Source organism: Asparagus officinalis, chromosome 3, assembly GCF_001876935.1.
Source record: "Asparagus officinalis chromosome 3, Aspof.V1, whole genome shotgun sequence".
Lineage (NCBI taxonomy): Eukaryota > Viridiplantae > Streptophyta > Magnoliopsida > Asparagales > Asparagaceae > Asparagus > Asparagus officinalis.
The window spans coordinates 108,156,028-108,182,623 of record NC_033796.1 but is presented as its reverse complement, the minus strand read 5'-3'; the positions used below and the strand labels follow the sequence as shown (position 1 = coordinate 108,182,623).

The 26,596-nt window shown below is 37.0% G+C and overlaps 1 protein-coding gene across 1 annotated transcript; it reads left to right on the top strand.

Annotated features, from left to right (window-relative positions):
• On the top strand, positions 1-8,611 carry LOC109832442 (brassinosteroid-related acyltransferase 1-like). The gene is made up of 3 exons (XM_020399801.1): positions 1-571; positions 1,150-1,602; positions 7,605-8,611. Exons 1-3 carry the CDS (start codon positions 140-142, stop codon positions 8,103-8,105), a joined length of 1,386 nt encoding a protein of 461 aa, XP_020255390.1. The 5' UTR covers positions 1-139; the 3' UTR covers positions 8,106-8,611.

Sequence of the window (26,596 nt, the reverse complement as noted above, 5' to 3'; positions counted from 1 at the left end):
TATAATAATAAAAGACATAGTCTTTTTCGAAAAATCCCATCACACCAATCTCCAGGCCTTCATACCTCTTATAACCAAATCTATCTGCTTTCTCCTCTCCTCTCATCACCAAACCCTAACCCTAGAATTTAGAGAAACAATGGCAAATGAGGATGTGGCCACCATCATCAAGAAGACCATGTTAGTGCACCCAGCTAAACCTCACCCAATCACAGCACTGCAGCTCTCAAATCTAGACAGAAAGTGCCCTGAGCTCATGTACTTGGTGTTCTTTTACGCTAAACCCCTCAAGAACTCGTCTAGTAATTTCCTCACAGAGTTGAGGGAGGGTCTAGAGGAGACTCTATCAGATTGGTACCCAGCTGCAGGTAGGCTGATGTTGGATGGTGAAGGGAAGTTGAACCTTGATTGTAATAATTTTGGTGCGCTTTGGGTTGAGGCCGAAGCTGCGGAAGTGAGAATTTCAGAGCTTGGTGAGCTGTCAATGGCTGATAAGTTCTTGAAGAAGTTGGTGTTCAGGCCAAAGGTGTCCAGTGATGGGTTATTTGAGCTCCCTCTTGTTGTTGTGCAGGTTGCATATATTCAGTTTAATTTAAATATAGTACTATGTGCACAGATACACAAGTAATTCTGGCTTTCTATATAGATAGCTATATATAATTAATTTGTATATATATATAGAATTCTCATGCATGAACTTTTTGATATTGGAAAAATAGCAGGTATTATTGCAATTTGTTTTCATATAACAAGTATGTATTGCTGCCAAATTAATGAATTGTGACCTTTGAAGAAAGGATTTCTATAGAAAATCTTGTGAACTGCTAGAAAATTAGATATATATGATTATTTTTCAAGACATTAATGTACTCAATTGTTCACTAGACCCAACTGTATATGTGAATTTTTGCCAAGATTAATTAATAAAAGGCAAAGGAAAACAAAACTTTGGAATGACCTAGTAAAGATCAACTCAAAATTCTACTGAAAAGCAATAATATGAAGAACATGATAAGAAATTCCTTTTTCTTGAAAGCTAATATTTTTCTAATTATCTTACTGCGCGCTGTGTTAAAATGCGGCTATAACATTCTTAATTTCGAAATGATGGTGACGATGATATTGATCATGCATGCTATATTTATCTAGGTGACCGAGTTCGGTTGTGGAGGATATGCCGTAGGAATTGGAACAAACCATGCACTCTTTGATGGATCGGCAAATTTCAACTTCATCAATGCATGGGCTTCAAAAGTATCACGTAGGCGAGACGAGCAATATCACGCGGAGATATTTGAACCGATACACGAGAGAGGGAGACTCTTGATTGATCATTGTCATTCTCATGAAATAGCCCACGATACGAATAATGGGATATTGGCCTTTGATCACCTATATCAGCTCATCAAACAAGCCGTCTCTTTGGAAGATATCGGAAGGAAACAGCTTGACGAAGCGTACAAGATTTCGGAGGAGGGAGATGAGGAAGAAGTTGTTCTCAGGACATTCACTGTGAGCAAGGATATGATAGAAGAGCTAAAGAGCAAGGTCGATGGGGGTTCGTGCACTTCCTTCGAAGTTTTAGCAGCTCACTTGTGGAAGGTATAACAAACAACTCTAAACCCCTCTCCAGTAGTGTTTTTATGTTGAGAAATCTATATAATTTGCTGAGAAGTACTACTACTGTTGGCAGTTGTCTATCCTTGAATCAGTACGAACCCCACGGGTTCGGAAATTAATGCACTGGTTTAAGACTTTCGATCTCCTTAATATGCTAACTACTCAATAGACAAGAATCTCTACATGATCTGGATGAAATGCACGAGGAGGAGACAACAAAGCATTGAGCACATGAGGGCCTTTACCGAAGGAATTAGTATACGAGACATGTCCTCAGAAAGTGCATGCAATTTTTCCTTTTTCGCTTGTTTGCCAGCAATTCAGTTCTCTCTTGAGCGCCACAGAATCTAGTATGCACCACTTTGTTCAGACACATCATGTGGTCATTACTACCAGGTTTTCGATTATTCGTGTTAAAGTAAGAGAGAGAGAGAGAATCTTGGGTAAATTTCCCTTGAATTGAATATTGAGTGTGCACATATATTTATACAAGTAGAGGAGTGTGAGGTTTGTTCTCCCAAGCAATGTGGGACTAAAACCCACTACAATACACTATTATCAACAGCCCCCTTCAAACTCATGTTGGATCAAACAAAGTGAGTTTGCGTACAAGAAACTGGAACCGATGAACAGGTAAGGCCTTTGTGAAGAAATCTGCAAGCTCGTCAGCGGATGAAACATGAGGAAGTAGAATTGTCTTGTCCTTGATAACTTGGTGACGGACAAAATGAGCGTCGATCTCAATATGTTTGGTCCTTTCATGAAATACTGGATTATTAGCAATCTGGATGGCACTCTTATTATCACAGTAGAGAGGAGTAGGAGTCGTAACAGAAATACCGAAATCACTGAGAAGGCGACGAAGATGAATAATCTCTTTAGCTGTTGTGGACATTGCACGATACTCTGCCTCAGTACTGGAAAGAGCAATAACATCTTGTTTCTTACTTCGCCAGGAAATAAGGGAATCACCAAGAAATATACAATAACCTGTGGTAGACTTTCTGGTAGTTGGATCACCAGCCCAATCAGCATCAGAATATGCACAAAGCTCTAACTTAGATGTAGCAGGAAACAAAAGTGAGCGAGTGCTAGTACCCCGGAGGTACCGAAGAATCCGTAATAAGACAGCATAGTGTACAGAACGTGGGGCACTAACAAATTGACTGACAATACCAACAGCATGAGAGATATCTGGTCGAGAGATGCACAAATAGACCAACTGACCAACAAGATGTCGATATCGGGTAGGATCAGATAGAGGCTCACCGTCAGTAGAGCAAAGTTTGACATTCTGCTGGAGTGGAGTATCGACAGTTGTATTATCAGTTAACTCAGCTTGATTTAGAATATCTGAGAGATACTTCTGTTGAGACAGTAATACACCCCGCGGGCCTTGAGAAATTTCTAGACCAAGGAAATACCGAAGAGATCCAAGATCCTTCATGTGGAACTGTTGTTGCAACTGAGATTTTGCGTATTGTATACCTGTCATATCATCACCTGTAATGATCATATCATCTACATAGATGAGTAATAAAACCCTGCCACGCGATGTAGTGCGAACAAACAGAGAAGCATCTTGATGACTTTCTATAAAGCCCGCTTTGAGCACAACATCGCGAAAACACTCAAACCAAGCGCGGGGTGCCTGTTTGAGACCATAAACAGCACGACGAAGGAGACATACATGTCCCGGAGGAATATTTGACCCTGGAGGCGGTTGCATATATACGGTCTCTGATAAAGAGCCATGAAGAAAAGCATTTTTGACATCCATCTGGTATAAGGGCCAACGATGAGCAGCAGCGACCGCAAGGAGAGTACGCACAGTGGGCATCTGAGCAACAGGAGCAAAGGTCTCCTCATAATCAATACCTTGTTGCTGAGTAAAACCTCTAGCCACTAAACGAGCTTTTCGACGTTCAATGGTGCCATCAGGACGAAACTTGACCTTATAAACCCATTTACTGCCAACAAGAGAGATCCCAGGAGGACAGGGAACAATATCCCAGGTATGAGTTTGCTGAAATGCTTGAAATTCCTCAGCCATAGCTTGTCGCCACTCTGGAATTTGAACTGCCTCTTGGAAGGACTTTGGCTCAACAATAGTATGAATGGCAGCAAGAAAGTTATGAAAGATAGGTGAATAAGAAGTAACAGAAGCATACCGGGCAGGCATGACATGTGGGCGTTTGCCTCGACGAAGAGCAAGAGGAACCTCAGGCGGGGGAGATGCTGGCGCAGGTGCATGAAGATCAACAGTATTTTCTGGAGTGAGAGTTGTGTCCACAGGATATGGATTAGATGGTGTAAGAGAAGACTCAGGTGAGGAAGAGTCAACAGAAGGAGAGGGAGAGATGTCAGGGAGATCTCGAAAGGAAAATTGAGGTGAAGAAGTGGGTGATGCAGTGGACGGGGAAGCATGATCGGTAGAGTGGAGGAAATTAAAGTCATCAGAAGTAGAATAATATGGAGAATCCTCTTCGAACTGAACATGACGAGATATATGAACTCGACGAGTTGCGGGATCATAACAACGATAACCTCGATGTTCTGAACTAATTCCTAAATAAACACAAGAAACTGCTCTGGGAGACAATTTATCACGTTCGTGAGATGGCAGAAAAACAAAACATCGACAACCAAAAACGCGAACTAGATCATAACGGGGAGGATGAGTATAAACACGACTATAAGGAGTAGCACCGGAAAGAGAGCTAGATGGAGTGATATTAATGGCATGAGTCGCGGTGAGAATAGCCTCAGCCCAGAAACGACGAGGAACAGAGTAAGAAATGAGCATTGATCGGGCAGTATCGAGGATATGACGATGTTTGCGTTCAGCAACACCATTTTGCTCATGAGTGTAGGGACATGACTGTTGAAAGATAGTCCCATGAGAGGACATGATAGAGCGCATGGCAGAGGATAGGTACTCTTTGGCACAATCAGAACGAAAAACTTTAATACGAGATTGCCATTGAGTGAAAATCATAGCAGTGAAGGCTTGATAAGCAGTAAGTACGTCAGAGCGATTCTTAAGTAGGTAAACCCATGTAAAACGAGAGAAATCGTCGATAAAACTAACATAATATAAGTAGCCAGATGAAGAAGGCAAAGGAGCTGGCCCCCAAATATCAGAATGTACTAAATCAAATAAGGAAGTGGATACAGATGTACTCATTTTAAATGGTAAAGCAGTGAATTTAGCCAATTTGCAACCAGCACATGACTCAATACTAGAACTAGATGATACAGGACCAAGTACTCCAGACTGAATAAGACTCTCCAGCCTTTTATTACACACATGACCAAGTCGTCTATGCCATAAATTGGCAGGAAGCGAGGTAGAGGGTTTTGACGAACAAAGAGAAGCAACAAGAGAACGTGGACGTATGGACTCTGGAAGGTGAAGATATTCCAGAAAATACAGTTTGTGCCTCCTACGACCCGCCCCAACCGTCTTGCCCGTCTGTGGATCCTGCACAATACAAGTATCAGAAGAAAATGAGACAAACAGGCCCGCCATGCATAAAGAGCTAATAGAAATTAAATTCAAGCACAATTGTGGAGCCACATAGACGGGACCAAGTGTTAGACGACCAGATGGATCATTTTGTGGGGTAATAGAGCCATACTGAGTAATGGACAATGGTTGTCCAGCAGCTGTGTAGATAGGAGGAAGAGAGGATGAAGTAAAGACAGAGGATAAAAGTGAGGCATTACAAGTCATATGAAAGGAACAACCAGAGTCAAAAATCCAGAGATCATTCATACCAGAGACTGAAGGATTAGCTGAAGAACCAGCAAAATGCATACCAGAGAGTTGTGCGGCGGATGTAGAGGTGATATGTTGAAAAGCATCAAGTTGACGGCGAAGACTTTCAATAGCTTGAATAGTAGAGTCTGAAGTAGTAGAAGGTATAGCATTGGCCAACAATCCTGGTGTACGAGAGGGTTGAGACTGAGGGGGTCGCCGACCACGTCCAGTACCTGAGGAACGTAACTCAGGATGAAGCTTGAAGCATGTCTCAATGCGGTGTCCTTCCTTCTTACAATATTTGCAAGAGAGCTTAGATCGAGCCTGTGGAGAGGGAGCCTGTGGAGAAGTATAATTCATAACAGGAGCAGTGACAGGTACAGACAAAACAGTCTCGAGTGAAGAGGTAGGAGTGTCTGTTGACAAATTGAGTCGTGCTGTCTGCTGCCGGGTCTCATAAGCAGTGAGAGCTCCCATAACTGAGGCCAAAGTCGGAAATTGAGGCTGGTGAAGTAGTTGATCAGCCATAGTTGAATATTCAGGAAGGGACTGAAACAATTGATGCACCTCATGCCGTTCGTACCAGGCTAGCCAGTCTTCATATGTGGAATTACGTCCAGGAAGCATGGAGCGTAACTCTGTCCAAAAAGCTTGCATTTGTCCAAAATGGGACTGCAGAGATGAACTACCTTTGCGTTGTAGAGAAATGCGTTGCAGAAGATATGCCTCCCGTGCACCCGAGCACTCAGTGAAACGCTCAGTGAGACGAGTCCACATGGCCTGAGCAGAGGGAAGCGAGCCAATCTCGACAGTGAGACCAGAGCCAACACAGCGAGTGAGATAATCCATAACACGAAATTCCTGCAATTGCCACTCTGAACTCTCCTTGACATAGAGAGCACGAGCAGTCTGAAGATCGACATCACCACTGCCAGAGGCAATAGTACTGGATGAAGCAACAGTGCTGATGGACGGTGGAACTGGTCCCGTACTGGTGAGATGATCAAGCAAACCAGCGCCACGCAAGGCATTGGTGACAATGGTGGACCACCCTGCCCAGTCACTTTGATCATTGAGGGGCAAAGGTGGTTTGGGAATCTTCTCTGAAGGAGCCATAACAGCAATCTTGAGACGTTAAGATGTCGAGATGCTGTTACTAATGTCGTTCGTTTGAGGCCGAGAGACGGCTTGAAACGACGATGCCGTTAATTTGAGACCGAGAGACGGTCTTGAAACGACAATGCCGTTAAAATAGCCGAGAGACGGTCTTGAAACGACAATGCCGTTAAAATAGAACCCGAAGGTTAGAATGAAACCCGAAGGTTTAAAATAGAACCCGAAGGTTAGAATGAAACCCGAAGGTTTAAAATAGAACCCGAAGGTTAAACGAGAACGCGAAACGCGTTAAGAGGCCGCAAAACGACAAGGCCAAAATATCTGGCAGATGAACGCCAAATAATTAAAAATAAAAATAAAAAAATAAAACATTAAACGGCTGCAAAGCAATAAGGCCAAGATTTGGCAAAAGAACGCAAAAGCGTTAAAAATTTTATTGAAAGGGAAATAGCCCTAGCTCTGATACCATGTTAAAGTAAGAGAGAGAGAGAGAATCTTGGGTAAATTTCCCTTGAATTGAATATTGAGTGTGCACATATATTTATACAAGTAGAGGAGTGTGAGGTTTGTTCTCCCAAGCAATGTGGGACTAAAACCCACTACAATACACTATTATCAACAATTCGGACTGGCGTATAATGGTGTCCAGATCCCTCTGGGGGTCGACGCACGTACACACACATATATATAATGAAATAGCTAATGATAATTTTCTCTGATTATCGAATCGTTTTATATATTACTCGAAATTTATTACAATAATGAAAATTGAAATTAGTTGCTCATGACTGCTCAAACATAAAAATGTAGCCAAAATATGTACAATACACTTACTAAGTTTACGATCTGACTGAGATTTTCAAGTGATCAACATTATGAAAACATGTTAAATAAACTGAAGATCAGAAACCAAGGAAATTAATGATATTTTAGGATAAATTTCACAACACATGAGGCTAGCATGTAATCATGATCATTTGCTTTGTTTTACAAATGTGTACTCAAATACCATTGGTAGAAAACAAATTAACCAAGTCATTAATACATATGCACACAACTCGGCACTCCAAACATCTGCTTAACATTTGTCCGCTCTCTTCTGCAGGCAAGAACCAGAGCAACACAAATACCAAAAGAGAGAACAGTGTGCCTCCAATTCTCAATTGACATAAGACCCAAGCTCTCTCCCCCCTTACCCAGATCCTTCACAGGCAATGCATACGTCCTCTCCTCAATCTCAACCTCGTCAGAATCCCTCCTTCAAGACCCCCTCTCCTCCGTTGTCCACGAAATCCGACAAGCCAAAAACACGGTAGACGACAACTACATACGAGCTTATCTCGTAGCGCTTGAGGCTCCACGGTATTGCGACATCCTCCCTCCTCTGCCTGAGCTTTTAATCGTATCAGATTGGAGACACACTCCTTTTCATGAGGTTGATTTTGGGACGGGAGAGGCGATTTGCGCCGTTCCGTTGGCTGCACCGGTCCCGGAGGTGGCTTACTTTATGAAGAGCTCAAGAGAGGAAGGAGGGGTTGATGTTAGGATCGGTTTGATGAGGAAGCACTTGGTTGGTTTCTGTCATTGTTTCTTGCAGACGATGTAAGTTTTCTGTGCTGTGAGGTTTGCTATGAGGGTAAATTTCACAAACCCACCTGAACTTTGTGGGGTTTTCGACAAAACCCCTGAAATTATAAATCATAAATTAAAACTTATAATCAATTATGAATACAAAAGGCCAAGAAGCATACGGGGGTTAATTATGAGCAAGTAAAGGCAAATCAAGTCCAGAAATAAGTAAAAAGTTAGCACAGCATTCCCTAGCCTTTATACCTCTCTCTGCAATATATTGTTTCTCAAAACAATTGTTCCTCCATTTATCAGAGACTTGCTCCACTAAAATAGAGAGTATGTACCCTTGAGTGCCTCAGTAATTAATCCATCAAACTTCTAATCAATTCTTTCTCCAACAGTTTTTGACTTTTTATTTCACCTATATATTAATGCCTTTCATGAAAATCTACAATAATTCGAGGGTTGAATGCAAGTCTGAAAATTCAGAGGGTCTTGTGAAATTTACCCGTGAAGTAGCTTATAGAGGACAGTGCAAGAGTTGTGCATCCTAAAGGATGTTATATTTGTTTGGATTGTTCTATTTCTTTATTACCTTCATAAATCAATTATATTATAATTGTTGTTATTTTCGCATTTTTTTTCCATCAAAGGCTAAATTTTGTTGCTGTCACTACTTATTTTGGGTGTGCTCTAGACTTCTAGTGATGGGTATCTGAGTTTCTACGTACGCTTATATGTTGTTCATTGTTGTGATTGAATATACTGGTTTCTGATAGTAGGAGATGAAAGACATAAGAGAAGTGAATAAAGTTCTTGGAAATGGCATAGATAAAGTTGCTAACATAGTTGTAAGAATCATTAGTTATAAGTGATAAGAATAGAGCTTTTGTAAAGAAAAGAGACAATATTATTCAATGTATTGAAGTGCATAAATATAATAGCAAGGAGAGAAGTTATAGAATCATATGGAATGTGGGCTTACAATGAAAAAAAAAATTTAAGATAGCCTAACTATATTATTTAACACCCCTCCCTCTCTTCCATTTTCCGGTCAAACTGACGGTGAGTAGAGAACCAAGAGTATTTGGATGAGACGAACTTAATTTTTGTAGATAGTTGTTGGCGTGGCTCGGCGAGAGGTGGTTGAATTAGATCTTAGTGTTGTCTGATGAGGGCTTAGACTGAGGCGGTGAGGTCGTGGCGTAGTTTGGTCTGGTGGTGTTGCCGTTGTAGGCATTGCAGGTGGAGAGGGTCCGTTATTGTCTCTATGGAGGGCACTGCAGATAGAGGTGGTCTGGCGGTGTCGCTACGGAGGGCGCTGCAAGTAGAGATGATCGGGTGACACCATTGTGAAGGGCGCTGCAGATGGAGCTGGTTCGGTGGTGTCGCTACCATGGGTGCTACAGTTAAAGAGGATCGGGCATTGTCGCTATCGTGGGCAATGGTGAAGAGGTCCGGCGGTGTCTCTACCATGGGTTAACATGGTCGGAGTGGTGTTCGATGGTGGCTGCTTTGGTGGGTGGCTGCGGCGCTGAAGATTTATCTTTCTTTTCGAGACCAACAGTTATTGGCAACCGACAGTGAAGCATCGAGCAGAGTTGAGATTGTAGGAAGTTGAGAGCAAGGTTTATGGCTAGGGTTAGCCGGAGGTCGAAGCTGGTGTCGATGTAGCCGAGGGGAAGTATAGAACTTGTAGCTAAACCCCTCAGTGGCTCCAGATCGAGGAAGAAGAAAGGGATCTCTCTAGGGTTAATCAACGTTCTGACACCATGATAAGAATAGAGCTTTTGGGAATAAAAAAGACAAATATTATTCAATATATTAAAGTGCTTAAATGCAATAGGAAGGAGAGAAGTTACGATGTGGGACTAAAATGAAGGAAAATAAGATAGCCCAACTACATTATTTAATAATAAGTTCACTAACAAGAAAGTAGAACAAATGGAACAATTAATGCTTGATTCTTATGCATGACAAGCTATTTATCTTATGGTAATTCATTATAGTATTTTGCAGAGATCAAGTTTTCCTAGTATTACAACTTCAATGAGACCAAATCTTGAACCATCCAAGCGTCAAAGATTTAATGCACTCTGGGTTAAATTTTGATTTCACTCTTGTACCCTGGGAGAAGTTTTGTAGATATTGGCTTAGGGTGAAATTAGTGAGCCTATCTAGAACAATGTTGTGAAAGATTGAGAGAGCAAAATAGAGAGAGGGTATCAATATGAATATGTGCAGCTTACCCTACATAGGCTATTGTATTTATACTCAATGTTGAATTATACAATTACATATGTACCCCTATGTACAATAGAATCTATCATATTCACTATTACTCCTCGCAATCTGGACAGGGGGGATTAAGGGATAGATTGAACTTTAAGAACAGAATGGCTAGGTTAACAATCATTGTAAAAATATCAACAAGTTGAGGTGGGTTGGAACGTAACGAACTACTAAATCACCAAGAGTAACTAGTTCCCAAACAAAGTGATAATCAAGATTTATGTGCTTGTCGTGGTCACGAAGAACGAGATTGGTGGTGATATAAGTTGCACTAATATTTTCATACAATAGGGCAGGATGTCGAAGAACAATACCAAGCTCATCTAAGATATAGCGAATCTAAAGAGTCTTGACAAATGTATATGCAAGGGCTCTGTATTCAGTCTTTGTAGATGATTTGGAAATAGTAGGTTGTTTTTTAGAGTGAAAATGAGATTGGGGCCAAAGAAAATCACATAACTAGAGGTGGATCGTGAGCTATTAGGATAGCTGGCCCGGTCGGCATCAGAATATGCAACAAGGGAAGGACCTTTTGCATTGAGAAGTGATAAATCATGGTATGTTGTGCCCTGTAAGTATCTATATATTCTTTTTATAGTTTGTAAGTGAGTAGTCCGAGGAGCATGCATAAACTAAGAAATAACATGTATAACGAAAGTAATATCTGGTCTTATAATTGTAATATATTATAAAGCACCTATCATACTCATATATTCAGTTGAATTTACTAATAACTCACCATTAGTAAGAAATAATGTAGTCTTAGTTGTGAATGGAGTGCGTACATATTTAAGAGTGTGAAGGTGAAATTTGTGGAGAATGTCATGAACATATTTATGTTGAGACAAGAAGAGGGCGTTGGATGTATGAGCAGCCACACCCAAGAAGTAATGAATGTTATCAAGGTCCTTCATTGAAAATTGAGTAGATAGTAAACGAATAAAGTGATGAATGGGAGAAGAATTTCCTATAAAAACAATGTCATCAACATATAAAAGAAAAATTAGAATATCGAAATCATGTACTAGTTTGGCTGCAATGAAAACCAAAAGAGAGAAGGAAACTGCTAAATCTATAAAACCATGCTCAAGGAGCTTGTTTAAGCCCATAAATAGCCTTGTTGAGTTTGTAAACATGATTTGAAAATTTAGAATGAATAAAGCCTCGAGGTTGTTGCATATACACATCCTCGGTTAGGAAACCATGAAGAAAAGCATTTTTAACATTAAGTTTTCAAATAACCCAACCAAAAGAGATTGCTAAAAAAACACAACATGAATAGTGGTGGGTTTAACAACAGGACTAAAAAGTCTCATGAAAATCAATGTCAGCTTGCTAATGAAAACTATGCGGAACCAACCTAGATTTGTACCTTTTAACATAACTGTCAAAGTTGTATTTTATTTGTAACCCCACTTACAACCAACCGAAAGTTTTCGTTCAGCAAATATGACCAATTTCCACGTGTTATTATTAATAAGTGTATTAAATTCTTCTGCCACGGCTTGTTGCCATTTAGGATCTTTAGAAACTTGTGTGAAACTTGTGTGAAACTTGTGGGTTCAGTATCAGTGAGAGTGGTGTGTAAGGACAAGATATTTTAGTGTTTGATGATTCCTGACTTGAACCAAGTTTGCGTCAAATGTAGATTACTAATGGGAAGCATTAGAGGATGCACCCATAACATCAGCTGTAGGAAAGGAATCACTTGTTGACCAGAGAGGAGAAGGAGTAGATGTATGAGTATTGGATAGGAGGTCTGCTAGTTTGGACATGTGGTCAGAGGTTTGATGAGCAGTAATGTAGTGGTTGCGGTAGCTTCCGAAGCCGGAGACTGAAATGTTGCATTGTTGGTTTTAGGGGTGTAGACCCAAACTTTGGAATAAGCATGCACAACAGGATTTTTTCTAAGTTTGAAAATCAAGCGAAGCAGGTGAACTTTAGTTCAGGTGAAGCAGGCGAACTTCAGTTCAGCCGAACTTCAATTCCGGTGAAGCAGGCGAACTTCACAGTTCAGGTGAACTTCACAGAAAATAGATTCCTATTCTGTTTCATTTTTAGGGTTTACCAATAAATAGGGATGTGACGGTTGTATTTTTCCTGCTGTTGTTTTTTATTTTTAAGAGCGACTTTAGCAGCGATTTTTAGATAAAATCTAGCACTTTGAGATCAGAGATCTTAGAGAAAGAGATAGCCGTTTGCAAGCATTGTAATCTTCATCAATAATCAAATAATTTTTGGTGTGGCTCTCGAGGACATAGGCACATTTGCCGAACCTTGTTAAATCTGGTGTTCTCTCTTCTTTGTTTATTCTTTCCTGCAAGTTTTTTGTTTTGTTGTGATTTCTTGCTTGCTATTCTTTCGACACAAGATCTGGAGGGCACGGGTTGTTGATTTTCCAACACCCAATAACTAGTATCACAAATTCATCTGGAAGATTTGTGTGAGAGATGGCAGAGAAAAACAAATTGAAGATTGAGAAGTTTGACGGATCAGACTTCGCCTACTGAAAGCCACAGATGGAGGACTATCTATACTAGAAGGATCTTTATCATCCGTTGATGGGCAAAGACAACGAAAAGAAGGAGGAATCAGACAAGGACTGGGAAATACTGGATAGAAAGGCTCTAGGGTAGATCCGGTTGTCGCTCGTAAAATCTGTCACACACAATATATTAAAGGAGAAGATGACGGTGGGGCTCATAAAAACTCGCAAAAAGATGTACGAGCAACCGTCAGCCACAAACAATGTGCATCTCATCAAGACACTCTTCAACCTCAAGATGGCAAAAGGATATTCCTTCATGTTACATCTCAGTGAGTTCAACATGATTGTTGATCAACTCATCTCAGTCGACATCACATTCGATGATGAAGCGCAAGTCCTATTGATACATCGCAGTTGCCGGATAGTTGGGCAGGTTACGTGACCGTAATTAGTAACTCGGCAGGAAAGGAGAAGTTGAAGCTGAGCGAGGTTGTTAGTATGATTCTATCCGAGGAGGTTAGAAGAAAATAGTCCGAGTCAGAAGGTTCAGGTATCGATTCTATACTCATAAGAAGCTATCCGGTATCGATTCAATAGAAATTGTGTTTATAAAAACTGTATCTACGGGAAGCAAAAGAGGGTCAACTTTTAGAAGAGTGGAAAACCACCCAAAGCTCACTAGCTAGAGCTTGTTCATACATATGTATGTGGTCCAGCTACCGTGTATTCTCTTGGCGGTCCAACATACTACGTCACCTTTATCGACGATCACTCGAAAAAGGTGTTGGTATACTTAATGAAGCACAAGTCAGAGGTGTTTAGAATCTTCAAGAAGTGGAAAGTCATAGTGGAGAACGAGACAGATCTGAAGGTGAAGTGTCTGAGATCAGACAATGATGGAGAATATGAGCTGAAGGAGTTCAAGAAGTTTTGTGTTCTGAATGGGATTCGTTTAGAGAGGATTACTCTAGGAACACCATAACAGAATGACATTGCAGAGAGGATGAATAGAACATTGACAGAGCGTACGAGGAGCATGCGTCTACATGCGAGTCTACCTAAGACGTTTTGGGCAGACACATTGTATACAACAACTTATCTGATCAATCGTGGACTATTAGTTCCATTAGATTTTGGGATTCCAGAAGAGGTTTGGAGTGGTAAGAAAGTTAATCTCTCACACTTGAGAATCTTTGGTTGGGTGACATATGTTCATATCAGTGACCATGTAGGGACAAGCTAGAAGCTAAGTCACAGAAGTGTACATTCATTAGATACGATATTCATGAGTTAGGATATCGTTTGTGGGATGATAAGAACATACAGATCATCAGGAGTAGAGATATCATATTTAATAAAGAGGTGATGTATAAGGACAGGGACAATGCCAAGGATAACCAAAGTAGTGGGAGCAGCACTAAGGGTGTAGGTGGATCTGAGTATATGAATTTGGAGGAACTTCTAGATAGAGGAGACAATGTCAATTCTGACCAAAGAACGAGGACGACTCCAAGTGCAGAGATGACTACCCAGGGCGAGGATCTTAGGAAGTCATCTATGGTACCCAAACTAAATCCTAGATATCTTTCGTCACTTGATTACTTACTTTTGACAGATAGCGAAGAACCAGAGTGCTATGAGGAGGCTATGCAAATTAGTGAATCTCAACAGTGGGAGCAAACGATGCAAGAAGAGATGGATTCTCTCCACTCGAATGGGACATGGAAGTTAGCCCAGCTAAATGCATAGAAGAAAGTCTTACATAACAAGTGCGTATACTGGGTCAAGCAGGAGAGTGATGGAAGCAAGAGGTACAATGCCAGATTAATTGTGAAAGGGTTCCAACAGTGGGAATGCGTGGATTATACGAAGATATTTTCCCCTGTCGTGAAGCTTACAATCATCAGAGTGGTATTGAGCTTAGTAGCTGCTGAAAATCTCTACCTTGAGCAGTTGGATGTGAAGACTGCCTTTCTTCATGGTGACTTGGATGAAAAAAATCTATATGAAGCAACATGTTGGCTTCATAGAGGAAGGAAAGGAAGAGATGGTGTGCAGGCTCAAGAAAAGCTTATACGGCTTGAAACAGGCTCCAAGACAGTGGTACAAGAAGTTTGATAACTTCATACAGAGTAATGTCTATGTCAGATACAATTCAGATCATTGTTGCTACTTCAAGAGGTTCGAGCCCAGGTATATCGTATTGTTACAGTACGTAGATGACATGTTAGTTGCAGGGCTATGTTTATAGGAGATAAACAAGTTAAAAAAATAGTTAGCAAAGGAGTTCGCTATGAAGGATCTGAGTGCAACTAAGCAAATTCTTAGGATACGAATCAGTCCAGATGAAGTTGAAGGGACATTAAAGTTGAATCAAGCTGAATACATTAAGAAAGTGTTATACCCTAGAGGGGGGTGATTAGGATCTTATGCTAATCTAATCTGATTTTATGCTAATTAAAACTAATTCAACAAATTATTCTTGCAAAATAGATATTCAATATGTTATGAGTAAGAACAAGCAATATGAGCAAAGAGATATATCCTAGCAAAGAGATATATGGTGAATTATATGCAAGGATATATAAACTAATACAAGGGTGAAATAAATAATCTACAAATGTGATAGGGAAATATGAAGAGTAATACACAAATATGATATAAGATATGAATACAAGAATAAGTACGCCAATGCAATCACAAACAAAAGATATGATCACGGAGTTCGGTCTCCACGACCTACGTCTCCGCTCCTCACCTCGAGGAGATCTCCACTATCACAACCAGGTTTTTTACGCTCACCCGAATAACGTATACACCTCACAATTCAATTTTCTAGTTCACCAAAAATTTTATAATCCACACTTTTGCAATCACACTTTACACCCTCTAAGTGTTGGTCTCTAGCCTGTGTTTCCCTCAAGTGCTCGGAATTACGACATACCTCTAGGCATTACTATCGACGCCACTCGTCTTGGGACAACCCCGTCTCTCACCACACACTCTTTTTGGTGTACAAGTGTATTACAAAGTATATCTCACAATTAGGCTCAACAATATAACAAATGATTGTTCTCTAATATAGATGAGAACTCAATGTATGTTCACTCTCAATTGTTACAACTCCCACAACCCAAATTATACTAAGTATGGAAATACAATAAGCTCAATGGTTGTGTGTGTAAACAATGAGAAAATCAATCATAAACTCAATGTAAACCCTAGCTTAATAAAAATGATAAATAACAAATAATTAAAGCAAAGCTAGTATTGAGTTTAGAAATTCTTCTCTGAAACAACAAGATGGAGAGATAGAGATTGAAGCTCAAATGAAGATGATCTCCTCCACTTGTGAAAACTTCTTCACAAACCAAGAACCAAAACTAAAACAAACTTAAACCCTTGTTAAACTTTTGTAAACTTGTATAAACAATTTTTTTAGTTATCTCAGAAGTTATGAGGCATTGAGTATATATAGGATCACAAGGGAAACCCCAAAAACCAAGCAAAAAGACCAAAAACCCAAAAACAGTTCAATCTGGAAAACTAGCCGTTATGATGTTGTAAGTCAACTTACTACAGTAGTAAGTCGACTTATAACTAGCCATTACAGTCAAAAAATATCATATAAGTCGACTTAGCAGACAGTTCAGGTTTTTGGCAGAGTCTAAAATTTTGCGTATCTGGTTTTGTAAAATCAATTAAAAATAGGTAAATCAATTCTAAAAATTATGAAATTTTTTAAGAAGTTTCTAAACATGTAGATGAACATGTTAGAGAAAGAATTTCTTAAATATCACTTCCCATTTGAGAGAAATAATTTAGTTTGTAAACTGGTCAAAAAAAAACACAACTGTGCAACACTTCATAAATCTACTTATAAAAGGTATAAGTCGACTTGCTATAAGTCGACTTGCCTTCTTGATAAGTCGAATTAGCAGAGGAGAAAATGTACTTTCTAGAGGAGTTCATAAATCGACTTGTTAGGGTTTATAAGTCGACTTATAAACATGCACATACACTGTTCATGCTAAAAATCTGATTTTTAAAGTGCCTTTAAAAATAACAAATAAATTCCAAAAATTATAAAACTTTGAAAAATATTTATAAACATATTAATGAACATGTTACAAAAGGAATTTTTGGAATTTCACTTCTTATTTGTGAAAACTTATCATTTTACAAAAATGTCCAAAACATGAAAACATGAGATATTTGAGTTTTGATGTTTTGACATAAACTAAGTTTTGAAACTTTATAAAATAATTTTATAGACTTTATAAAAGATATAAATTATTGTTGTTAAGTCTATAAACTAGTTACTCAAGATTTTCATAAATTTATATTTATATAAACATGAAAACTAAAAATCAAAACTTTTGTGTAAGTGATTGAGCTTAAAGTATCTAACACACATAATATAAAACCTAAACTATTTACCCAAGCTTGATAGATCTTCATTATAGCTCTTCTTGGTAAACTTTGCGCATGAAGCATGAACTTGAATCTTTAACTTGAATAGCATCGCTTCACTCCACAATTTTCGCCAACCTCCATTTGATATGATCATTATGACGCAATCCATCCAACCTCCAACATATTGTTTATCTACAATGAATACAAAACACAAACACTAGACAAATAATATTAGATGTAAATTGTTTGTTAAACATCATCAAAACAAAGAGGCTAACAATCTCCCCCTTTTTAATGATAACAAACAATTTACGAAAAGATATATATATGCATGAAAGAAATGAATATATAAATAATAATAATCATGCATATAACTAAAAAGAATATACTCATAATATTTCTCCCCCTTTGACAACATCAAAAAGGGGAAAACAAAAGAATGAAGAGAGTGAAAGCTCCCCCTACAAATAAGTACGGTGAGTATAAAACAAATATAGGGAATAGCTCCCCCTATCAAAATGCCATATAGAATATATGCAATAAAAACTAAGGCAAACATATATGAGCAAGCATTGATAAAAATATGCTAAACACAACTCACATACATAAAGACAATGAGAACATACATATAAATATATCAATATGAAAAAGGTGTCTTATTACTCAAACATAAAGATAATGTAAAAATGTAGATTCATGAAATCAAAAGAAAGAAGAACATGAGTATCATGGAAAAAAAAAGTTTTCAAATGAAAACAAATCACTCAAATGAGATCATAAATCACAAGTAAATCACATAAAAAGTAAACCCATATAAAAATGACAAGAGAGGCGATAATATCAAGCTCTTGAACTTGTTCCAACCCATATAAACATTTTAGCACCCGATAAACAAGATTTAGGAATAAACACCCAATAAATCCGAGGGGGGGTTATGTAAACACAAACCTCTTAACAAAAATCAAAATTAATAATCATGAAAACAAAAGAATTGATCAAAGAAAAATTATTTTCATATCCAAAAAAATTTAAAACATAATTTTCAAAACCAAGAAAAAGAAACATAAAACACTAAAAATTATTGGTTTAAAAATCAAATATGTTTTGGTACCCAAGTATTCTTGGTACCAAAAGATTTAGGGACATGACCCCTATCATTTAAGCTCAAAGCCCTATGGTTATGAACCCATTTGGGTGCATGTGGTGCACTAACACGGTCAAAACAAAAATTATATAAGTGACCTTTCCGATTGCAATAGGTATAATAAAAAGGGGTAAATGATTTGTGTTGACCAAGTGGTTGTACACAGGAATCATTTACAAGAAAAGATGGCCTTTTAAATTTATTTTGCAAATGAGAAGCATCATCAAACAAAGGTGGTCTTATTGGAACATTTTGCAAAAAGGAAGATTTTTGCAAATCAAAACAAAATTTTGCAAGATGACCAAACATACTACAAACATTACACTTAAAAGCATGTAGTCTATAAAAAACATTTGACAAACTAGATTTTTTGTTCAAATCAAAATAATATTTGGCCAAATGATCAAAATGACCACAAAGATCACAATGATACACACTAGCATGCTTATGATGAACATTAGGTGCATGTGCATGTGTGTGTGATGAAGAAGCTTGATGAGATGCACAAGGAACATTTGATTTTGTAGGTTTACGTGTATTATAGCAAAATTTAGAAAAATGACCTTTACGACCACAAGTAGAGCACTTGTAAATTTTGCTATACATGTGTGCATGATGAATAGGATGTTTAGATGTTTTAGCATGAGACTTAGCACACATGTTCATAAGCTTATCATGATTGTTAATGCATGTATTAAGAGTTGAATCTAAGGATGAACTTAGCACACATGTTCATAAGCTTATCATGATTGTTAATGCATGTATTAAGAGTTGAATCTAAGGATGTAATGTGATTTTTAACAACATTCAGCTCATCATTAGACACATTAGCATTAACATTAGAAGTAGAGCAAATATGATTATTCTTAAAAGAATCAAATTCATTTCTAATAGCTACTACTTCTAGCATGACATCATCTCTTTCATGAGTTAATCTAGCAAAGTTTAAAATTAAAGAATCATGATCCAATTTTAATTTATCATTCTTTTCTTTGAGGATCACATTCTCATTTGAAATAGTATCAAACTTAGAAGCTAACAACTCATGATTAGATTTCAAACTAATATGCTTGCTTTTTAAATCAACAAAATTATGGTGCAATTTCTTATAGGTATGCATTAATTTTTCATACGCACATGCGAGTTTGCTAATGGATAATTTACTATCGGAATATGAATCGCATACCTCGCTAGGGCTATCGCCTAGCGGCCGTGTGCATGATGAGGCTCCACATGAACTTGAAGAGGAAGCTGTCAAAGCTTGTCGGATTGCCTTCAAGTTCTCTTGATGTGCTTCTATGAATTTTTATAATTTGTAAGCACTATCAAATAAATCAAGCTTGTTAGAAAAAGATGAATTAAAAGCGTTACGTAAAAATTCTAACAAAAGCTTTTTCATTGTAAACATTTTTTTTATTATTTTTACTCCACTTAGATTTCTTTGAAGTGGGTACAATATAAGTATTATCAATTATTTCTCATAAATCAAAATATCTAGATCTAACAAAAATATTAAATCTAGAACACCATTGGTCATAGGGGAAATCATTGAATTTAGGAGCAACACTAGGATCATAGCCTAAACAAGATGCAACATACATATCCATAATATAAAATATATGCAAGCAAGATACAAATAATCTCAAAACTAGATTAGCACAAAAGATAACTTGGATCTTTAACTCAATGTGGTTAGACCTTAAATCAAAGAGCACCAATCTTTGATACTAATTGTTAGACCCTAGAGGGGGGTGGGTGATTAGGGTCTTATGCTAATCTAATCCGATTTTATACTAATTAAAACTAATTCAACAAACTATTCTTGCAAGATAGATATACAATGTGTTATGAGCAAGAATAAGCAATATGAGCAAATGGATATATCCTAGCAAAGAGATATATGGTGAATTATATGCAAGGATATATAAACTAATACAATGGTGAAATAAATATTTTACAAATGTGATAGGGCAATATGAAGAGTAATACACAAAGGTGATATAAGATATGAATACAAGAATAAGTACGCCAATGCGATCACAAATAAAAGATATGATCACGGAGTTCGGTCTCCACGACCTATGTCCCCGCTCCTCACCTCGAGAGGATCTCCACTATCACAACCAGGTTTTCTACGCTCACCCGAATAACGTTTACACCTCACAATTCGATTTTCTAGTTCACCAAAAATTTTACAATCCACACTCTTGTAATCACACTTTACACCCTCTAAGTGTTGGTCTCTAGCCCATGTTTCTCTCAAGTGCTCGGAATTATGATCTATCTCTAGGCATTACTATCGACGCCACTCCTCTTGGGACAACCCCGTCTCTCACCACACACTCCTCTTGGTGTACAAGTGTATTACAAAGTGTATCTCACAATTAGGCTCAACACTACAGCAAATGATTGTTCTCTAATATAGATGAGAACTCAATGTATGTTCACTCTCAATTGTTACAACTCCACACAACCCAAATTATACTAAGTATGAAAATACAATAAGATCAAATGGTTATGTGTGTAAACAATGAGAAATCAATCATAAACTCAATGTAAACCCTAGCTTAATGAAAATGATAAACAATAGATAATTAAAACAAAGCTAGTATTGAGTTTAGAAATTCTTCTCTGAAACAACAAGATGGAGAGATGGAGAATGAATCTCAAATGAAGATGATCGCATCCACTTGTGAAAACTTCTTCACAAACCAAAAACCAAAACTAAAACAAACTTAAACCCTTGTTAAACTTTTGTAAACTTGTATAAACAATTTTCTTAGTTATTTCAGAAGTTATGAGGCATTGAGTATATATAGGATCACAAGGGAAACCCCAAAAACCAAGAAAACCAAGCAAAAAGACCAAAAAACCCAAAAATAGTATAATCTGGAAAACTAGCTATTATGGTGTTATAATTCGACTTGATACGGTAGTAAGTCGACTTATAACTAGCCGTTACAGTAAAAAAAACAGCATATAAGTCGACTTAGCAGACAGTTCAGGTTTTTGGCAGAGTCTGAAATTTTACGTATCTAGTTTTGTAAAATCAATTAAAAATAGTAAATTAACTCTAAAAATTATGAACTTTTGTGAGAAGTTTCTAAACATGTAGATGAACATGTTAGAGAAAGAATTTTTTAATATCACTTCCCATTTGAGAGAAATAATTTAGTTTGTAAACTGGTCAAAAAAACACAACTGTGCAACACTTCATAAGTCTACTTATAAAAGGTATAAGTCGACTTGCCTGCTTGATAATTCGACTTAGCAGAGGAGAAAATACACTTTCTATAGGAGTTCATAAGTCGACTTATAAACATGCACAGTCATTGTTCATGCTAAAAATCTGATTTTTAAAGTGCCTTTAAAAATAACAAATAAATTCCAAAAATTATAAAACTTTGAAAAATATTTATAAACATGTTAATGAATATGTTACAAAAGGAATTTTTGGAATTTCACTTCTCATTTGTGAAAACTTATCATTTTACAAAAATGTCCAAAACATGAAAACCTGAGATACTTGAGTTTTGATGTTTTGACATAAACCAAGTTTTAAAACTTTGTAAAATAATTTTATAGACTTAATAAAAGATATAAATTATTATTGTTAAGTCTATAAACTAGTTACACAAGATTTTCATAAATTCATATTTATATAAACATGAAAACTAAAAATCAAAACGTGTTTATTATATTATATATATATAATATATATATATATATATATATATATATATATTATATATAGATATATATATATTATATATGTATATATATATATATATAATATATATATTATATATATATATATATATATATATTATATATATATTACTATATATATAGTAGAGAAGAGCAAAAATGAAGAACCTTGGTACCAAAAGTTGCTTAAACAAACTTGGTATGATGTGTCATATTACGGCCCGTAGCATGCACACCTCGATAGATAGAGCCTCTAACCACGCATTCATTCAACCCAATCGTAGTGTAGGGATAAAAAGATAGCCACATCACTACGCAAGTTGTTTGGAGCAACTTGGTCAAGTTTCTTTATTTTCTCAATATATATATATATCATATATATATATATATATATATATATATATATATATATATATATATATATATATATAATATATAATATATATATATATATATATATATATATATATATAAGAAACCAAAACTTATATATGTGTAAGTGATTGAGCTTAAAGTATCTAACACACATAATATAAAACCTAAACTATTTACCCAAGGTTGATAGATATTCATTATAGCTCTTCTCGGTAAACTTTGCGGATGAAGCATGAACTTGAATCTTTAACTTGAATAGCATCGCTTCACTCCACAATTTTCACCAACCTCCATTGATATGATCGTTATGACGTAATCCATCCAACCTCCAACATATTGTTTGTCTACAATGAATACAAAACACAAACACTAGATAATCAATATTAGATGTAAATTATTTGTTAAACATCATCAAAACAAAGAGGCTAACAAAAGGTACTTTAGAGATTCAACATGCAGAATGCTAAGCCTATTGGCACGCCCCTTGGAAGTCAGTTATCTAAGGAGCAATCGCCCAAGACGAATGCAGAGAAGGAGTTCTTGACCAGAGTGCTATACTCATCAACCATTGGTAGTCTTATGTATGCAATGGTTTGTACGAGGCCGCATATCGCCCATGTAGTGGGAGTTATAGTAGGTTTGCAAGCAATCCAGGAAAGCAACATTGGGAAGCTGTAAAGTGGATATTATGATACTTGAGAGGGATCACGAATATGCCACTGTGTTTTAGGAGAAAGAAATTGGTACTACAGGGATACGTGGATACAGACTTTATCGGTGATCATGATATGATGTGAAGTACCACGGGTATGTTTATACCTTAGGATCGACAGCAATGAGCTAGATATCACGTTGTAGAAGATAGTGACGTTATCCATAACTGAGGCAGAGTACGTCGCAGTGACTGAAGCTAGCAAGGAGATGATTTGGTTGATCGAGTGTCTGGAAGAGTTGGGTTTAAAGCGGGGGAACAGAGTTCTTTATTGTGATAGCTAGAGTACTATACACCTTGCTAAGAACCCAGTATATTATGCCAGAATGAAGCACATCGATGTACGTTACCATTTCATGCGCTCGCTGATAGAGGACGGGAAATTACTATTAGAGAAAATTTTGGGGAGCCAAAATCCTGCAGATATGTTGACAAAGGCAGTGACCATTGAAAAACTGAAGTTGTGCATAACTTCAGTTGGCCTTCACGCGTAGGAGATGAGGGCAGAGCCACACTAAGAGGACAGGTGGGATCATCAAGAATGATATTGATTGAAGAAAGAAATTCTCCGAGTAGGAGAAGGTGCTTGCTAAGATGGCTAGAGGTCAAGAGAGCTTGTTGATGGAGGTTTGGTCTCCAAGTGGGAGATTGTTGGTTTTAAGGGTGTAGACCCAAACTTTGGAATAAGCATGCACATCAGGATTTTTTTCTAAGTCTAGATATCAGGCGAAGTGGGTGAACTTTAATTCATGCGAAGCAGGCAAACTTTAGTTCATGCGAAGCAGGCGAACTTCAGTTCAGGCGAACTTTAGTTCAGGAGAAGCAGGGAACTTCATAGTTCAGTCAAACTTTGCAGTTCAGGCGAACTTCACAAAAAACAGATTCTTATTCTGTTTCGTTTTTAGGGTTTCCCTATAAATAAGGATGTGACGGTTGCGTTTTTCCTGTAATAGCGGTTTTACCAGCAATTTTCACAGAAAATCTAGCACTTTGAGATCAGATATCTTAGAGAAAGAGATAGTTATTTGCAGGCATTGTAATCTTCATCAATAATCAAAGAATTTTTAGTGTGGCTCTCGAGGACGTAGGCACGTTTGCCGAACCTCTTTAAATCTGGTGTTCTCTCTTCTTTATTTATTCTTTATTTTAAGTTTTTTGTTTTGCTGTGATTTCTTGCTTGCTATTCTTTCGGCACAAGATCTGGAGGGCACGGTTGTTGATTTTCCAACACCCAACATGTGTTAGGACTCATCCTTATGAGCTTACTATCTAATCTTGTTTTTGGTGATTTACAAACAATCCTTAATATCATTTGTCTAGTATTTGTATTTGCCTATTAGGTAATCTAGACAAACAATATTATCAGAGGTTGGATGGATTGCGCTTTAACGATGATATTCAAGGGAGGTTGGCAGAATACCGGATTGAAGCTATGCACAATTCAAATCAAGATTCAAGTTCAAGTTTCATCCACAACCAAGTCGAGCATATTGAAGATCTTTCATTTTGGATATATTAGTTTAGGTTTATACTTTGTGTGTTGATACTTAGAGCTCATACTATACACACACATTGCTTTCATTTTTATTGTTTTCGTTTTCAAGTTTAAATTATATAAATACGAAACTAATAGTTATATATATACATGTTTCATATTTATCATTTTTGTTTTTGGTAAATAATGTGTTTAACCACATAAATATGAAATAAATGGATATAGTTATATTTACACAAATTGTTTCATGTTTATACATGTTTACAATGATTTCATCAATATCAAGCTTTGACAATTTAATGAAATCATGTTTTCCATTTTTGAGAGTTCATGTTTTTTTGTAAAATAACATGTTTATGGATTAAAGACTTTTTTACACTATTGTATATCTTTTATTTAATCTATAAATCCATACAAGAGGTTTGAAAACTTTGGTTTAAGTCAAAATATCAAAAACAAGTATTTTGACATTTCGTATTTTGACCTAGTTTGGAAAATGACAAGTTTTCACAATTGGAAAGTGCAATTCTAAAAATTCTTTTTGTAACATGTTCATTATCATATTTATAAATATTTCCCAAAGTTTTATAATTTTTGGAATTTATTTTCTATTTTTAAAAGGGGTTTAAAAATCAGATTTTCTGTTCAAATCAGGCTTTGTGCATGTTTTGAGTCGACTCGCTACGGTATTAAGTTGACTCATGTAGTGTTGTACAGATGGTGTTTTTCATGTGCTGAGTCGACTGATAATTCAATTAGTTGACTCACTACAATGGCAAGTCGACTGAAGAAGTGTTTTACAGTTAGTGTTTTTCATCTGCCGAGTCGACTGATAATTCTATGAGTCGACCCATGCACACATCAGTCGACTCATGCCTATTTGAGTCATCTTATAATAGAGTCATTGCACAGTAACAACTAGTTTCTAGATTTTGTGTTTTTAATGTTTTAATTTATTGGTTTTTGTTGGTTTCTTGGGTTGGTTTCTTCCACCCTATATATACCCCTTTGTCATAACTATTGTCAACAACTAAGAAAAGTTTTAAACAAGTTTACAAGGAGTTTTAAAGTTTATTTAGTGTGTTTACAAGTTTTGTTTGTGAAGAGATTTTCACAAGAGGAAGAAGAGAACGTATTTGGTGTTTGAGCTTCAATCTCTCATCTCTCTTACTGTTGTCATCTTAGAAAAGTTTTACTAAACTTAATTCTAGCTTTACATATTTATATTTGTTATTTATCTTTTCACTAAGCTAGATTTACAATTGAGTTTAGTTTTGTTATTGTTTATTATTTCACACACAACCATTGAGCTTATAGTATTATCACACATTGTGTAGTTTGGGTTGTGGGTGTGATTGAGTGAGCTTACACTTAGGTCTCATCTTGTATTAGAGAACAAACCATTTGTTATTGTGCTTATTGTGAGATACATTTTGTAATACACTTGTAGACCAAGAGGAGTGTGTGGTGGAGACGAGGTCGATTCCAAAAGGAGTGACGTCGGTAGTAAAGCCTAGGGAGAGGTTGTAAATCCGAACACTTGAGGAATGTGACACCAATTAGGCTAACACTTAGAGGGTGTAGAGTGTGATTGCAAGAGTGTGAGTTGTGAAAGTTTTTGGTGAGCTAGAAAACCGAGATTGTGAGGTGTAAACGTTTTAGGTGAATGTTGAAAACCCGTTGTGATAGTGGATTCTCCCCGGGAGTGGGGAGCGGAGACGTAGGTCGGAAAGACCGAACTCTGTGATTATCTTTGTGTGTTTGTGTTGATTATTTACACACTATCTCATTTGTATTTTAATTTATGTTTATATCGCCCTTTGTTTATATTGCATATTCTTGCTCATAATTAGTTGTATATTATTCTTACAAGAATAAATTATTAATAAGTTTTA

Coding starts and splice junctions, on each gene's coding strand:
- LOC109832442 (XM_020399801.1), top strand. CDS start 140: ATGGCAAATGAGGATGTGGCCACCATCATCAAGAAGACCATGTTAGTG. Junction 572..1,149: donor TCCCTCTTGTTGTTGTGCAG/GTTGCATATATT, acceptor ATATTTATCTAG/GTGACCGAGTTCGGTTGTGG. Junction 1,603..7,604: donor TAGCAGCTCACTTGTGGAAG/GTATAACAAACA, acceptor TCTCTTCTGCAG/GCAAGAACCAGAGCAACACA.